Source organism: Vanacampus margaritifer, chromosome 12 (assembly GCF_051991255.1).
Source record: "Vanacampus margaritifer isolate UIUO_Vmar chromosome 12, RoL_Vmar_1.0, whole genome shotgun sequence".
NCBI classification, from domain to species: domain Eukaryota; kingdom Metazoa; phylum Chordata; class Actinopteri; order Syngnathiformes; family Syngnathidae; genus Vanacampus; species Vanacampus margaritifer.
In genome coordinates this window covers 18,166,027-18,181,791 of record NC_135443.1, presented here as the reverse complement: position 1 = coordinate 18,181,791, position 15,765 = coordinate 18,166,027, and the positions used below count along the sequence as shown (strand labels likewise).

The 15,765-nt window shown below is 39.4% G+C and overlaps 1 protein-coding gene across 6 annotated transcripts in view; it reads right to left on the bottom strand.

Annotated features, from left to right (window-relative positions):
* The window catches only part of LOC144061975 (A-type potassium channel modulatory protein KCNIP2-like), a 119,009-nt gene that overhangs the window by 14,468 nt on the left and 88,776 nt on the right, over window positions 1-15,765 (bottom strand). The window contains exon 1 of one of the 6 annotated variants that reach the window (XM_077582944.1): window positions 7,836-8,436. The exons of 4 other annotated variants lie outside the window; for them this stretch is intronic. In XM_077582944.1, the coding sequence (XP_077439070.1) occupies window positions 7,836-7,971 (136 nt within the window). In that variant the 5' untranslated portion in view covers window positions 7,972-8,436. Of the gene's footprint in view, window positions 1-7,835; window positions 8,437-15,765 lie in introns of those variants that run through there. One more of the 6 variants, XM_077582945.1, reaches the window with a different exon arrangement.

Here is a 15,765-nt window from a genome sequence, read left to right as displayed (position 1 = left end):
TCTCTGTCTTGAGCGATGATGTCATCAACAAATCTACTTCATTCATACTTTTGGTTTGCTATTACGTATACTGTAGTCTTTTTGCTCCCGATGAAAACCAATCTAGCTTCCTGCCGTCCGCCAAAACTGAGCGTGTGTTGATTGGGTCACGTGACATCAGTCCTGTATTTTAATTGGATGATGGGCACAGTTAATGTGGCCTCATGGCTGTGTATTAGAGAGCAGCTTGGGACATGTGCACTGTGATTTGAGTGGCTCATCCACTTCAACTCACACTCATGTCCTTCCTGTTTAGAAAATTAGACCATTGAACTTGGCTTTGTGTTATACATATATATACAGTACGTTTATAACTAAAATACTTTACAAACATAATTTGTTTTTATTTGAATATTATTATTCTTGATAAGATTTATTTTTATTTTTATAAATTATTAGCTATAAAGACCAATTATGAGCATGCATAGTGCTCAACAGTGCCATCTGGTGGGGCCTGGCCCCACTGGCCCCGAATGCAGACGCGTCACTGTTCCTGATATTCTAACATCCACCTGAATGCTTGCCAAGTTGCCACATAGAATTTTGAACAGTAGGCACTTTGTCAAAGAAGTACTGTATATAAAGTAGATAAGAAACAAAGATGAAAGAGATGAAGAAGAAACTAGAGTTTAGTAAGTTGTAGTATTTTTTTTCGAGTCCTAGTAAAAGTCGAAATCTAGAGTATCAAGACTGATGCGGGTATCGGTGCAGCCCTCGTACAGGCTCAAGAAGCATATTAAGATCATGGAGTGGTTAACTCAGTCTCCAGAATGCAACACAATAGAAAACCTGTGGAGGGAGCTAAAGGTTCGAGTTTATATGTGGCTGCCAAGAAACCTTGGGTCCATTTCACAAAGCATGCTCAACAAACACAGAGACTAACCCTGAACAGCGAGTTGACATACTCTGAGATAAGAAACTGTGCGTTTTCGGTTCCAGGCCAGCTGATTTGAGATAGTTACATCAACGCAGAGTAGTTTCACCTGGCATTGCCATTACACTAAAAAGTACATATCGATGGAGCCCCGATTTGTCGAGTCACTATGGAAACAGGGAAGCGCAGAGTCCTCTGCTTCCGTTTTTTTTTTTACCCCTCTCAACTGCAAATCTTAATGCGATCATATAGCGAATTTGAACATGTCTTTAGAAAAAAAGTGCAACACCGCAGCGGCTCCCCAGAGAGGAAGGCGGCGTGGGAGAATGTTGCTGCTCGGGTGTAAATTTAAATATAGTCCATTGCAATCACAATAATATTACAGGGGAAACCTGTTGAATTGTAGCTTATTAATTAGTTTCATTTAGGCGCAATCCTGCGGGGGAGAAGCGCACTTGACTTAAAATGAAATATAAAAACATTATTCAAACGGTTATAAGAAAAAAAAACGGAGCGCAACACACAATATATGCTGTGATACGGCTGGTAATGTTGCAAATGTAAGAACGGATTAAGTTGTGTATGTGGATGATGGTCTGATAACAATCTCGCGACAAATATTTAATTCCCTGCACAATAAAGCAGCGCCTTCATCAATAGGGTCATTGTCAAAAAGGACATGCCATGTTCGTGACAGAAGTGGCTATAGACTATAGGCATATTTTAAAACTCGCTTTATGTTTATGAATGAGGAAATGAAATTTCGTGTGTGGCAGAAAGGAGGCGGAGACAGAGAAAACCTTGAGGTTCATTGTGAAAAACCTGTCACCGACTAGGTTTGATTCGTGGACAATTTTGCTATGTTAACTGACCGAGAGCTCAAATGACCTCTTTTTATGAAACAGGCTATTTACATCTTTTTCTCTGGTTTCAATTACCTCCCTTTCTGAAACGGAAAAAGCAGAGTTTCCCACATTTCAGGGTTTCTTGACCCAGAGTTCTACTAAACCTGCTTTGTGAAATAGACCCTTGAAGGATTTAGAGGGTTTCTGTAAAGAAATCCCTCCTGAGCTGTGTGCCAACCTGGCCAACTACAAGATTTGTCTCATTACTGTTAACTGTTACTCCACCAATTACTCACTTGTATTTTGCTTGGAGATCAAACACTTCACTCAAAGTGCACAAGATTTTATAACTTTTTATTCTATTTGTTTATGTTTGTTTTGCCAATTCAATACTGGGAAATTTCTTTTAAAATTTATGAAAATAAATTGGTAATCTGCCCGGTTACTATCTGGAATGGTCCAGAAAGATTCTTGTGCTAATTGAAGTGAATTTCAATACCCTTGCGCTGTTCATTCCTCACTGCCAAATGCACACAGCACGCTACAAACCGCAGGGCTACTGAGACCACACCCCTTTTCATGCATTATGCAGCCCTCATTCCTGCTCACTTTTCCAGGAGTACTGAGAACATACTGTTGGGCAACACCCAGTCAATGAAGTTTTTATGATATTGCCAGGGTACTATAATAGCCAATAAATCAACCAAGATAACAGCAGTGGCAACAAAAGTGAAGTCCAATTTGATTGAGAAAAAAAGGAGGAACTGATGAGGTCCAGTGGGGATCCATTAAGACGTCAAAGAACTGAGGGGGTGGACGAGTTTTTCACAAGACTATTAAAGCATGACAGTATCCTGACAGCAAAAACAACCAGTATATTTAAATTCATACTGGACCAAGGCAAGTTTTTGCCTCAGGTTGAATCGATAAAAAGAAATGTTTTTTTTTTAATCGTTGTGATTTAAATAGATTTCTGTTCGTTTTCAGCTAATTACTTTTTGTACATAATGGTACTAAATTCTCGTGAGACCATGCTCCATCTGTTCAGCAACACAAAAAAAAAACCTCACTGAGCCATCTTGATTCAAAACAATGCATTCCACTGAGCACGATGGGTGCCTAAATTACACCAAGCAGCACTGCTCTGCATTCATTAGAGTTTTCCATATCATTATATTTCACATGTCATTGAGTCGGATTACATGAATCATTACATCTTTTTATTAGCACACAACTCAAGTAGAGAAACAGTGTGAAAAATGTCACAGTGTCTCTAGGCACACTTGTTAGGACAATCAAATATAATAAAAATGTGACAAATTTGCCCAGAAACAACCCTTCTCCTCTTCTCTGGATTTCCCACCTCCGGGAATCATGGAATAAGCTGTACCTTGTCATATGCTATGGCACAAATCAGTGTTTCTAGGAAAGAGAGGCCTCTCTCAGGGATTAACCTGATTTTAATAAATATATGCATAGAAACACTTGATCCCTTTAGACGTATGTGTCTAATCAAAGAAAGCATGCCGCTGCTGTCATTTCTCTTGTACAACTGCTTTAAGACATTTAGCCCAGTGAGCGTCAAATAAAATAATTAACATATACCATTCATGTATTTTTCCGGGTAAATCATCGTACAGGGATTAGTTTTCAGGCTCTATTAGTGATTTTCACTAAATTCTAGCTTTTTTGACTAGATCGGAAAGAACTAGTGGTATAGTTTAAGCAACAAAACACATGGACTTGACATTACTGGTGGTTTCCTCCAACTTAATCCGCCCTTACATTTGCAACATTACCAGCCGTATCACAGCATATATTGTGTGTTGCGCTCCGTTTTTTTCCTTATAACCGTTTGAATAATGATAATGAACTGGTGAGCAGTTCCTATTGTAGAATTAATACAGTGGAAGGGAAGAGTGAAACCGACGGGCTAATGGAACTATTATAAATGCATTGGGGTAAAAAAAATTAATACACAAAAAAATCATGAAAAATACAGAGATAAACCTCCAATAAGCATTTGAATGAGAGTGTTGGCTCAGGTTAGTCCATCTGGATTAAGTCTCTGGGTGTCAGTTGTGGTCATTGCAGCTCGTGTATAAAAGTTCATTATGCATTTAGTTTGTTACCATTTGCTCAATATAGCGATTGAAAGTGCTCCAGCGGCTGTTCGCTGACCACCCGAGGAGCATTTGCAATCTCCTACGTACTAGCTAGTGATAGCATGCTATAATAAATATTCTAACAATGTTACTTGTGTTGGCAATCATAGATGTGCTGTTGTGTTTTCTTCAGGGATCCATTTCACAAAGCACGTTGAACAAACACTGAGACTAACCCTGAACAGCGAGTTGGCATACACTGAGAGACGAAACTCTGTGTTTTCAATTCCAGGACAGCTGATTTGAGGTAGTTTTATCAACGCAGAGTAGTTCCACCTGGCGTTACCACTACACTAAAAAGACCAGATCAATGGAGTCCCGATTCAACTAGAAATCTTAATGCGATTATATGGCAAATTTGAACAAGTCTCCAGAAAAAAAAGTGCAACACTGCAGCGGCTCACCATAGAGGAAGGCGGCGTGGGAGAACGTCGCTGCTCGGGTGTTGGGTCAATGCGTACATTTAAATGTAGTCCTTTGCAATCACAATAATATTACAGGGGAAACCTGTTGAAATGTATCTTATTAATTCATTCCATTTAGATGCAATCCTGCGGGGAGAAGCGCACTTGACTTAAGATGAAATATAAAAACATTATTCAAATGGTTATAAGAAAAAAGCGGAGCGCAACACTCAATATATGCTGTGGTGTTAGCGCATGACTACGGTGCCGGTAATGTTGCAAATGTAAGGACGGATTAAGTTGTGTATGTAGATGATGGACTGTGATGTGAAACGGTACCGTTCAAAAAAATAACTGTCCGGAAATGCCAGCATATCTATGCGCGGCCTGATAACAATCTCACTACGAATATTTAATTCTCTGCGCAATATTGCGGCGCCTTCATCAATAGGGTCATTGTCAAAAGGACATGCCATGTTCGTGACAAAAGTGGACTTTGCGCTCTAGACTACAGGCGTATTTAAAAACTCGCCGCAGGGGACTTTATGTTTATGAATGAGGAAATGAAATGTCGTGTGTGGCAGAAAGGAGGCGGAAACAGAGAAAACCTTGAGGTTCATTGTGAAAAACCAACCACCGACTAGGTTTGATTCGTGGACAATGTTGCTATGTTAACTGACCGAGAGCTTAAACGATCTCTTTTTATGAAACAGGCTAGAGTTATCTCTTTTCCTCTGGTTTCAGTTGCCTCCCTTTCTGAAACGGAAGACGCAGAGTTTGACACATTTAAGGGTTTCTTGACCCAGGGTTCTAACTAAACCTGCTTTGTGAAATATACCCCAGGTGGTGGTTAGGCTGGCTAACACTGACGTTAGCTAACAGCGTGGGCTACAGAGTTGATTACTACTGAGCCGAGTTGTAGGTAAACTTTAAACGGTAAAAAAAATAGTAGTCTTGCTAACACAACACACTGGAGCATTTAGAAAATGAATGAGAGCAGAGTACGTACTCTCAGTGTAGTGCAGACTTTGAGCGTATTTCCGAACGTCCCCTAACTAGGTTCACACTGACAGGCCGTCACAACTTCACTCTACTTTAGGAAATAACAAAATCATCAACTCTAATTATAGCTCCTTGGCAAACACATTTCTTCTATATTCATTTTGAAGGAGCCTCTCAATTTATAAACCACATAGATCTGAGGAGTTTCACAAAGCAAAGAGAATGAGGTGAGCGTGTTGATACAGCACACTGCTGAAGATTAAGACCGGATGAGCGGGACCAAACATTGACTGTATTGCTTCTTAAACCAGCCTCAAACTTTTTATGATAAAAGTAGCACAGCAAAGTCAAGTACTGCTATTCTAATTTAAAAAGGTGGCTATATCTATCCATCCATTTGGTATTTCGCTTATATGTTCATGGCCATGGGTGAGCTGGAGTTGATCTCAGCTGGATGAACAAAATGCTGAACACACTATAGACTGGTTGCAAGTAAATCACACGCTACATATGGAGACAACCATTCATACACACATTCACACCACTGAGTGGGAACTGACTGCCCGCACAGTCAACAGGCAAGTGAACCACTACGACACCATACGGTAAGTGAGAAACACAAGACTTCACTTTCATCTGAAAAATTCTGTGACTTGGCTGTCTTGGTTGAATTCATTTGAATGGAAAGCTACAACGGTTACCATTGTTACGGATCAATTGGTTCTTGACTCCAGCTGTGGCTATTGGGGCAGCTACAGTCCATAAATCTTTCACTTTATCTGCAGATCTGTCGCTTTTTCAAACCATAACACCAGATGGTTAAACGGAAGCTTTCTACAGAGGGTGGGCGTCGCTAAAAGTTTGGATACACCTTCTCATTCATTACATTGCTTTATTTTCATGACTATGTACATTGTAGATTCTCACTGAAGGCATCAAAACTATGACGACAACTAATAAAGACGTGGAGTTATGAACTTAGCAAAAAAATAATAAAATAAATAGCCACCCTTTTCGCTGATTTCTTTTTTGCACTTTCTTGGCATTCTCTTTATGAGCTTCAAAAGGAAGTGTCCTGAAAGGGCTTTCCAACAGTCTTTAAGGAGTTCCCAGAGGTAAGAATGCCAAGAGTATGCAAAAAAAGTAAGCAAAGCAAAGGATGGCCATTTTGAAAAATCCCTAATATAAAACAAGGTTTCAGTTATTTCATTATTTTTATTTTATTTTTTAAATACATAACTTGACATCAGTTCATCATAGTTTTGATGGCTTCAGTGAGAATCTACAATGTAAATAGTCATGAGAATAAAGCAAATGCATTGAATAAGAAAGTATGATTTGGCCTGTACTGTATTTCAAAAAAAAAGTCACAAATTGGTTATTTCTTTTTTACGCACAACATGATAATTCATAAAATGTGTATCATCGGTTATACTGTACGTATCCGTCAATGTCCCCTATATGTCCCATGCAACTGATTGGCGACTGGTCAAGTGTGTACCCTGCCTCGCGCCCAAAGTTGGTGGAATTGGCTCCCGCTCACCCACGACCATAATAAGGACAAGCGCTACGGAATGGATGGATGGATAGAGGGATGATTTTCAGCAGTCTCCTCATTGATTTAGTGACATGTCCTTTCCGATCTTTTACGACTTCTATCCTTCCAAACTCTTAACTTACTTTTTAGAGTACACTTAAACTATTTAAGCACGTACATAAATGAATCTAGAGGTGCCTGCCATTCAACTTTTATTCCCCCTTTATTCTTTATCACTTCAGAGAATTCTATGCTTCCAACCTAGTAGGCAAAGGCCTTTTTCTGTTCCCCTGTGCACAAAGCAAGGTTTATAAAGGTGTGAATAGAGATATTTCTTGTGGAAGAACCCACAATCAAGATCAAACTGTCTTTTGTATGAATGAGAACAGAGGTTGTTAGCCACGTAGTCACTCAGGTACAATAAAAAAATGTCACACACAAACACACTGCAAATCAAAAGTCAAAAATCTTCCCAGGAGAGTGGAAGCTATTACAGCCACATGGGAAAAGAGAGGTCCAAATTTCAATTGTGAAATTGCAATGATATAACGACCACGTGTCACAGTACTTCTGTCGTCACTCGTGATGATGGCATACTCGCTCAGAAATGGTAAATCAAACTGCAAAGTGGCCCGCCTGCTTGCTACAGCAGTGACGCAGCGATAAGAACTGATATGGTGAGAAGTTTTGTGCCAACACCAACATAATCTAATGATGATCTAACAACAGAGATGCAATATGTTCAAGATATACTTTATTTACTATTTAATTGGTTGAGTTGACCAGCATGTTTATTATTGTGCTTTGTAGTGGTTTTGAGCCTCCCATATGTAAAACAGCACCCAAATGAAGTGCCCTAGAGCTATGAAATGTACATTTCTACTTGTTCCCTGTCAAACCTTGTTACAAGCATTATTTGTCATTGTTGTAGCTCGGGGCGTGTACCCCTCCCTTACTTGCTTAGCTTACCATTCATCTTACCTGCTGTGGTAAGGTCGATAAGCCCCAAAAAGTGCATCAGTTTGAGAGAGCTGCACACCACCAGGAGGATGCCCACTGTCTGCAGCCCCTCCACCTCCCACTTTTCTCGGAAGAACAGATGCATCGTCCTCCTTCCCCCTCTCTCTTTTCTGATTCTGACAGGCAAAAATCTTGCACGTCCGCCACCCTCCCTCTTGTTTTCAACTCCTCGCTTCAGTCTCCCTCCATATGCCGGTACTCCGCCATCCTGAGAACGCGTAGCAGCCGTCTGCTGGTTCTTCTTCACAGAGGCTGGATTGTTATTCCCCGCGTTCCCTCATCGGGAATGGTAAGCGTGAAGGAGCAGGGGCTGTCTACTTGCCGTTCCGCCCCCGGCGCCGCCACTTCAGAGCCTGTCAAAGGTTGTTTAAGTTCCAGGTGAAGTTCGGACAATTCATTGTGCGCTTGTGTTTGTGACCTGGCAGGATGGCGCTGGCAGTTATTTGTTCTTCCCAGATGCTGACTCTCAAACTGTCTCCACTCTTTTGTCTGTCTTCCTCCCCGCTTTTTCGCAGGCTTTCCTCCCGCTGCGTCCCTCCCCACGCTTAATTGGGCCACTGATGGCATTGAGTGAGGGAAAAGATGGAGGTGGGGGGATGCTTTGAGGAGGGGTACTAGACACACTAGTTTGGGAGGAGGAAGAGAGTAATGAATTGAGACGAGACGGGGAGGGCAAGAGCTCGAGGAGAAAATAACAGCAACAGAGAGGACAAGGGGCCAAATCGGAAAAACAAATGATGAATCTAAGGGAGTGCGGGGAGGTAGGAAGGACAAAATTAGGAGAAGCAACAGAGAGGACTTTAGTCGGCAAAGTCAGCTACGGCGGTCAAAGTCACAGATGTGGCCTTCGTTTCTCCCCGGGCGTATCATCAACACACATGCACAAGCAAATACACAGCCTGAAGGTGCAATCTGGCTAAGCCTGTGTGTTGTATTTGGAATTCTGTTCAGTGGGGATGCAACTGTGGCATCTGTCACACTCACATATCTCATCACAGTACTTTAAAAATTCATTTAAAAACTGCCATTTGTGCAACATGCGCTATGGACTTGATAGTTTAATTTTATGTTTTAAATTATGATTAATCAAAAGCACAGTTGCTGATCTTTGTTTATTTTTTATTATTATGTTTTTTTTTTTTACAAACTATTATTAAAATATTTTTTGATGATTAAACATTAGAACGGGTCACATTGACCCATGAACATTGTTAAGAAACAAACACAAACAGTGGGGCTACCATTCAATCGACTAGCAGTTTTTATTTCATTTTTAAAGAGCGGGAAGATGTTTCCAACTCTTGTTTCCATGCTGGTGCTGTATTAGCAGAATAATGTTTCCCATTGTGGAAGTTTGTAGCAACCTGGACATGTCGAATTTTTTAAATCCTGTCATCTGGGGACTTAAAAAAATAAGAATTATGGAACTGTCCGGTTTTCATTGCGCAACAAATGGGAGGTGGATTTCACCGTGTTACCGTGAAGGACCCAGAACTTAAGCTCACTGGTAGCACTGTGTACTGTTCTGCCATAGGGTGCAGGTTTGATCTTAGCTCACCACATAAAAAGGGGGAAGAGGGGGGATCGCTCGTGGGAGCAAAAAACGTTGGGCTTGCAACATTATTTTTTATTCAATTTTATTCCAGACTTAGGGTCCACTCTTAAAGACAAACAAAACAAGCAAAGAAACTAAACCAAAAAAACATACAAAGATTAAAAAAAAATATACAGTTACACATTAAGAAGACAGGCATACCAGTGTTTCCATATGTTTGACTCGTATCGAATTGCACTACATCGAATATTTGTGAGTGACACCAAAATTTAATTTTGAGACTTTCCCAGTCTACCAATAAAACTATACATTAAAGTTCTTAGTACAGCTTGCAAAGTGTTCACTCGCACAGAGACAAACATCTCAGTTGCACTAGCCTATCGTGGCTTTCTTAAAAGCACTCGCAGAGCATCTTTATAGGCCACCTGAAGCCTAGACATACTTGCTTTTTTATAACTATGCCAAAGGTGAGCTGTATACAGAAGTGTACAGTATGATCTAAACAGGATTTAAACACTTTACATCATCACAACATGAACCAAAGTTGCGCAGCAGTGTATTAGCCTCCACAAATACCACAGGTCCTCGAGTCTTAACGACTTGTCGAAAGTTAATGGATGGATCTCAATCCCTGCAACTGTTTTTTAGCTTACCTTGTCCTGCTTACTATATACGCCTTGTCAGACCTTTCTATGATAGCTAGGATGTACAGTATGTTCATGATACGTTTGTGCGGGTTCTCTATGGGCATCCCGGCTTCCTCCTGCCGTCCAAAAACACATATACGCGAGGGCAACTGAAGACTGTAAATTGCCAATTGTGCTATTGGTGTGAATGTGAGTTTACAGGGTTGTCTGTGGTTGACAGGTAATCAGTCCAGGTGCGTGCCTCGCCTCTTGCTCAGTGAGCTGGGATAAACTACGGATTCCACGTGATGAACAGAATAAGGGGTAGAAAACAGATTAACTCCATGCAAAGAGATGATAGGGTGAGATTTGTCATTGAGTAAAGGAAGATTAATCAGTAGTTCAACAAGAAATGGACAAACGAAGACGGCAGGTGAGTCGCCTTGGCGTCTTCATCACTGTTGTTCAATAATGTCAGAACAGGAAGTTTCTGCCTCAAAGGTAAACAGAAAGAGCAATTTCTGTGCCTTAAAAGCTTCAGTTTATCTTAGTTATCATGTCAATTGTGCATCCCATTCACAGTGTCTGAAAGCAAGATGGAAGAAATGAAGAGGAGGAGGCGTTGGTAAAGGGGACGCTGGGGATGAAAAAAAAAGCCTAAAGGAGGGTTTGATTTGCCGGTGGCAGTATTTATGCGTGTCTGAGTTGAAATGAGACCTGAAGCTTCTTTGCCTCCCACTGAAAAAACAACCCCGTGAGACTTATCAATCTGCAAGTCATCACTTGCAAGCAGACTTCATTGGCACCTAAAATAATACTGAGGTATGATTTTGCAATTGTTGTCGTAAAACAGGGCCCTGCATGGTCGCCCATGGTTGCCAGTCACCGTTGTTTAAAAACAGTAATGCTAGCCTTTTAAGAATTTGAATGCGCGACATGGTTAGACAGATGCTTGAGCGCGTGTACTGTCATGAGCAAAGGGCAGTTGATTGATGAAAGTCTGCATCACTCGACATATATTTTGCATACACCTACGACCATATTTAATTAAACAGGCTGCATAGCTGTTCAGAAAACATTGACATATTCAGGCCAGACACCTTTTGTAGTCGGAGGGTTCAATCAGCGATGAAAGAGGAGCGACACATTATGGCTGCTTGTGTGTCTGCCACTGTCTCACACAGAAAGCCAGAGAATGAATATTTGTCATGTATTGAGACAAAAATGGAAGATCAATATTTTACAAATAAACACGCTTTTTCAACGTCACTGTACTTCTTTGCAATGACTTTGCTTAGGCTTGAAACAGCTGTGATTCCAAGAATATTTGATACAGCTTTTGTGCCTCCTACTATGTCATCATAAATGACGTGTTGCCAGAAGATACAATGCAAGAAGTGTTATGTCTTAAGGTTTTGTATTACTGGTGTGACTGTTAATGTTAACATTTATTAGAACTCCTCATTTTTGTTGTTGCAACTTTTGGCTAGTCTCATTAAGGGTCACCGCATGATTTGTTTGGCACACTTTTATGCATTTCTGCATATCACAATATTGTGGGGAGGTTGGCGATATTACAAAAAAGTTCACAAGACTGTATATCTCAGTTTTATGCTAAATCCATACCAGTAGCTTGGCTGCTCTCCGCCATCTTGAAATACTCTTTAAACAGTGCACAACGTGTGTTCCTATTGGCTCACTGATGTGATGCTTTTAACTCATCCATACCCAAAAATGTGTAATACTAAATAAATATGTTCAATACTTTGTCCATCACTCTTAAAAATGTATTTTAACGTTTCTTATGTTTTTTTTAATGCAATAGCATACATCATACATTTTAAATTTTATTTAAATATCTGATTGTTTGATAGAATTTGAACATCAAAATATTCAATGGCTGCAGCCCTAGCCTGTTAAAGTTTTAGTTTTTTGTTTTTTAGCATAGAGACAAGTTGGCCTCTGATTCCATACATATTATTTTATGTTATTTTGTTCAAACCAATCAATCAACTATTTGAATGGATTGTGGTCGAACATCAAGGTACCGCAGTAACACTAACGATTCCCTTTGAGTCACTCAGATTAAATAAAATAAAATTTAAAAAAATGCTGGTATCGAGCTTGGAAATAGCAATGGATGCTATGAAGAGGAGCATACAAAAACACCTCCAGCATTGTGCCATAAGAATGAACTTCCCTTGGACCTCAAAGGACTTTGTGAAGGTGTGTGAAGTTCTTACTGCAGGATCCTACTTTAGCCTGACCTTATTTTAAGATGTGGTGCAGCACATCTGCAAGCCACCCCAAGAGACTTTCTGATCTGTTGTCATCTCAAACACACACACACACACACTCACACACGCCCACACACACATTCACATGTACGCACGATGATACAATGTTGGGGTTAATACGTCACATTTGATTAGTCTCTTTGAGGCATAATTTGGCCTGAAGCCAGACACAGCACGTAATTGAAACACCTCCATATTTAGACGTCTACCTGAGCAATTATTCCCCTCAAAACTGATTAAAACGTCCAACAGAGAGAACGCATGTGTGTGCATGAGCGTGCAAAGGAGACACTGAGGAGGTCATTGACAAATGATGCTCAAAATTGGCTGGTGTTTCCAATTAGATAAGTGCCATTTGCAGAGATCATTAGCTTTTGAGGATATTTTTAATGCAGTTAAATCATTTGACCAACAAACCTCGCATGAAAAAAAATTTATCCCAAAAATTGACTGATTGTTTTTTTTCTCGTCAGGAAGTCATTGTTTACGAGGAAATATCACTGATCTGAATATATGACTGGATAGTCGATAGCCCATACATGCCCGTGCAAGCCGTTGAAGCGACAGGGCGGCCATCTTGCTCCTCCCATCTCACGAGCAGACTACTGTATAAACTATACGGTATACGTACAGATTAGACATATACAGCACGTAGGCAGTTAGTATAGGGCCCGTGGCCGGGTGGGGGTTTTGTGGCCGGGTGGTCACAATTTTATTAACAAGTAAAATGAATAAATAACAAAATAAATAATGCTGCTTTGAAGACCCCCTTTTTCTTTTATCACTCAGTTCCTTAAACCCCAATATTAGATTTGGCAGAGGCATCTTTTGTTGTATTACAGTTATAATTCTTTAATAAAAAATATACAAGTTTCCTCCTGTAAACATCATTAAGCAAATAATTTATAGATGTATTTAGGGCAAGTTGTAAAATGTCTTAAGTCCTCTTGTTTATGTTTAACAAATGAAAACATCATAAATCATGCTCTTTCAAATGTTCTCCAACTTCGATACTGTAAATTTATGGGATTGTATGCCGAGAAACGTTTCTTGGGAGGAGCAATATGGCGGCCTTGCGGCTTAAAAAGTCTTGGCCTATCGGCTATCCAGTCATATATTCAGATCAGTGCGAAATGTGTACAGACTACTGTATGTATGAAATATGGATAGGCTGATGGAAGAATAATCAATACTATTCACAGAGTTATTTACTTTGGACATAAGCTCACTAAAACACATCATAGTGTGATTGCTTGATGATAAATAAAACAGCCGGTGACCTATTTAGCAATGAGTTACAGCTGGTAACTTAGTCGCAAGTCACATCCAGACGCTTACATGAAGATTAACCAGCCATGTTCCCGAATCAAAGACACACAAACACTTGTTGTTGCTATTTTGACTCTGCTTGTTCCAATTTACAGAATTTACATTTTATAAGAATAATGGATTTCTTAAAATTTAATTTTATTGTGTTTTATTGTACAAAAAAGGTCTATTAAAATAAAATTTAAATATGTTTTGGATGGGGCTAGAATTGATTAATGATAGTTCAATTTATTTTAATCGTTTGAATTATGAGTAAATTGACTTATGAACCTGTCAACTCTTACATCAAGGTACCATTTTTACACTGAAATAATTATGATATTGTCTGAATTTTACTCAGTTGAACATAAAGCTATTTTCTGTTGAATAGATGGCAATAGGTGGATTCATACTGTAAGTGCAACTTCTGCCATCTACTGGAAAAGTGTTTAATTGTTTTGCCTGTCGTTACATGTTACTGGCATGAAAAAATACATTATTTGTTATTAAAAAAAACAATAATTATCGGAACAATTAAGTAAAATTGGCTGATGAGGAAAAAATTATTCTTGTAAGATAGCAAGTTTTTTCCCCCCAGTGTGACCACAATTCATTTGCAACACAATCCAAACTAAAATTTAAGTATATGTAAATTTCACTCACAATAATAATTAGGTAATTGAAAGAGTACTCCATGCAAATGTGATTCTAAAAGAATCTCAATGCTTTGAAAAAGTTTTGAAAATACTTCCAATTACTTTTCTCAGCTGTTGAGTTTTTTGTTTTTTATGTCCTTTTGTGTTCTGAAAGGTGTCAAACTGAAATTCATTGATACACACACTTTGTTTTACGCCCCCTGACCCATATGGCAGCAATGTAGTCACACACCTGGAGAGGGCAGTGTAATGTAAGCCATTTAATGAGATACACTGTCCTCCTCGCCCCAAGCTATTCTTTTCTCTCTCTGTGTTCATCCTTCGTTTATATTCAAGTCAGAAATCCAGAGCAACAGTGGGAGGGCAATGAAAGATCACAAGCCATTAACAGTTTCCAAGATAGACACACTCAAAAGATAACATTCGTATTTTCAGTATGACAGGACAAACAAAACAGTATTAAAACTTTTATACTTTGACCATTAATTCTTACTTTTTGATTACATCATGTGTTTTCAAGTGTTGAAACGTTTGTCACTGCACAGTCATCCACTCAAATACATTTCAATCAAAAGGATCAGCCTTCCTCTCGTTTCAAGGAGATAAATTGGCTAGACATCACCAAATCTATATAAACATATATATATATATATATATTTTTTTTTTTAATCTGTCAAGCCGCTAACGCAATCTCAGCTTTTGCAACAGTTAGTTGTTGAAACAAGCAGCACAACATACAACGGTTTGATTCAACCAAATGCAATTTGCAGCAAATCTATTAACCGGCCTGATGGAAGGAAAGAAAAACATTCAGTAAGGTCCAGCCACGGGCGACGATTACAGTGACGGTGAAATCGATGGACTAATGACAACAACCTTTAGCCTTCCATTGTTGCTGCTGTAAAACACGGTGAAGAATAGCCACTGCCAGCACATGAATGTTTTATGCGGGTAAATCCCACAGCAAGGCTCGCCAGTACTGTGTTGAGCGAGCGACGAATCGAACGTCAGAGTAAGAAAGTGAGGAGAATAGACGATTAGAGGACAAAACCTTGAAGCGATAGGCATTACGAAGCCCAAAAAAATCCACACTAACTAACTTGTCATTTTGACACCAAAATTCAGACTTTGATATTACCTGTACAAAGTGCAGGGTGACACCAAAAAAACAGGAACTTTTTAACAGTCCAATAAAACCAAGATTGATGGAAGAAAAATATTTTATTAATAGTAATTGAAACCTAAAAAACATGGAGGATCAAAATAAATAACTTACTAAATAAATGAATAATAAATAATATGACTAAAAGTGAAAATAAAAACGGATATAATTAATTAAATCAGTTTTGGTCCATACTGCCAGGACGAAATGCTATTCAAATGAGGGGGAGGTCCTAAGCGGCTCGGCAAAGAAGGAAGTCTCGCCCGCTTGCATGG